This window comes from Nanorana parkeri, unplaced genomic scaffold (assembly GCF_000935625.1).
Source record: "Nanorana parkeri isolate BGI_ZX_2015 unplaced genomic scaffold, ASM93562v1 scaffold357, whole genome shotgun sequence".
In the NCBI taxonomy this organism is placed as follows: domain Eukaryota; kingdom Metazoa; phylum Chordata; class Amphibia; order Anura; family Dicroglossidae; genus Nanorana; species Nanorana parkeri.
This window is the reverse complement of record NW_017306625.1, coordinates 671,143-672,375: the sequence shown is the minus strand read 5'-3', so window position 1 is coordinate 672,375 and position 1,233 is coordinate 671,143. Positions and strand designations below refer to the sequence as shown.

At 35.9% G+C, this 1,233-nt stretch overlaps 1 protein-coding gene across 2 annotated transcripts in view; it reads right to left on the bottom strand.

Moving 5' to 3' along the window:
- Window positions 1–1,233, bottom strand: part of VPS41 (VPS41, HOPS complex subunit) — a 236,476-nt gene that overhangs the window by 6,864 nt on the left and 228,379 nt on the right. For both annotated transcript variants that reach the window (XM_018558775.1, XM_018558776.1), the window contains exon 26: window positions 519–618. In XM_018558775.1, coding sequence (XP_018414277.1) covers window positions 519–618 — 100 coding nt within the window. The remainder of the gene's footprint in view (window positions 1–518; window positions 619–1,233) is intronic.

The following is a 1,233-nucleotide window of genomic DNA, read 5'->3' as shown; positions in this document are numbered from 1 at the left end:
CTACACATTCTTCTCTACCACTGGCCACCAGTCTTCTTCAGGGTTGAAGAATGTCCAGCCTCATTCCACCCACTGGGTGGCCATGAAACACATCCCCTTATGGTGCTTGATAATACAGCCTGGGCTTTCTGAAGAATGCATGATAAAAAGGAACTCGCACATCCCAGCATGAGAGCTTTTCTCTGCAGCACTGAGGATGACCCACCACAGATGCTGGAGGAGAAGAGGAATGGTCCTCCCACCACCTGACTGGCATGAAGAAAAATGTACTTTGGGGAAAGGGGGCGTTCCCGGGGAAAGCCTGAACTGGAGTCAGGCTTTAACAAATGTAACATTTTCTTCTGGTATATTATTTTGAAAATGTACACAAAACCATATTAATTAATCCTCAAGTCATAGTTCCAATTTTTAAGAAAAAAGTAACAGTACCTTGTACTATCCTAATGCGATCTTTAATCTATATAGGGCTTTATTCCCTGCACATCCAAATAAAGAACATCAATAAAAATGAAGCATACCATCAACCAGCATAGCTCTTGACTGAGTCCTGTGCATTTTATTTAGCAGCGATAAGGAGTCTGATACTAAAATTTTTTTGCACCCTTCTCTTAGAAGTATCTAAAAAAAAAGAAAACAAAAATAAAACTATATGAATAACAATCCAATTCAGAGTCCGGTTAAGTAAAATGTTCAACAATATTAGCACTTATTTGATATTATTATGCGTATAAGATATTATATTTAATTAATGTATTACACAATTACGCGATTCAATACATCTGGTTTATTTCGTTTTTTTTAGTCATTTATTATTTTACTTGAATTTAGTTTTTTTTGGTTTGTTCATTTAGTTTGTTAAACCACTGTGTATTATTAACAACTGCCATGTTTCCTCCATTAATAGCTACTCAAACTGGTACTGTAATGCATGTAATGTTTATTGTATGTTTCTCCTATAAACTGTTGGTGATCATGTCCATATTTTGAGTTACTGCAGTTTACTGACGATCTTGAAAACGTTTCCAATTTTAAAGTGTAGGCTTATCCTTGGGAAGATAATTCTCTTAAAACCTAAACATGTGCGCAGATGATGTTAGAGCAGGTAGAGGAATGGACTGGAAAGGACTATTCTACTGAGGACTGATAATCAATACATACACCCACACAACTGCAATGACGCTGCTTTTTTAGTTTGGTGAACGACTTTCAATCTCAGCTATAAAAAAAAAAAAA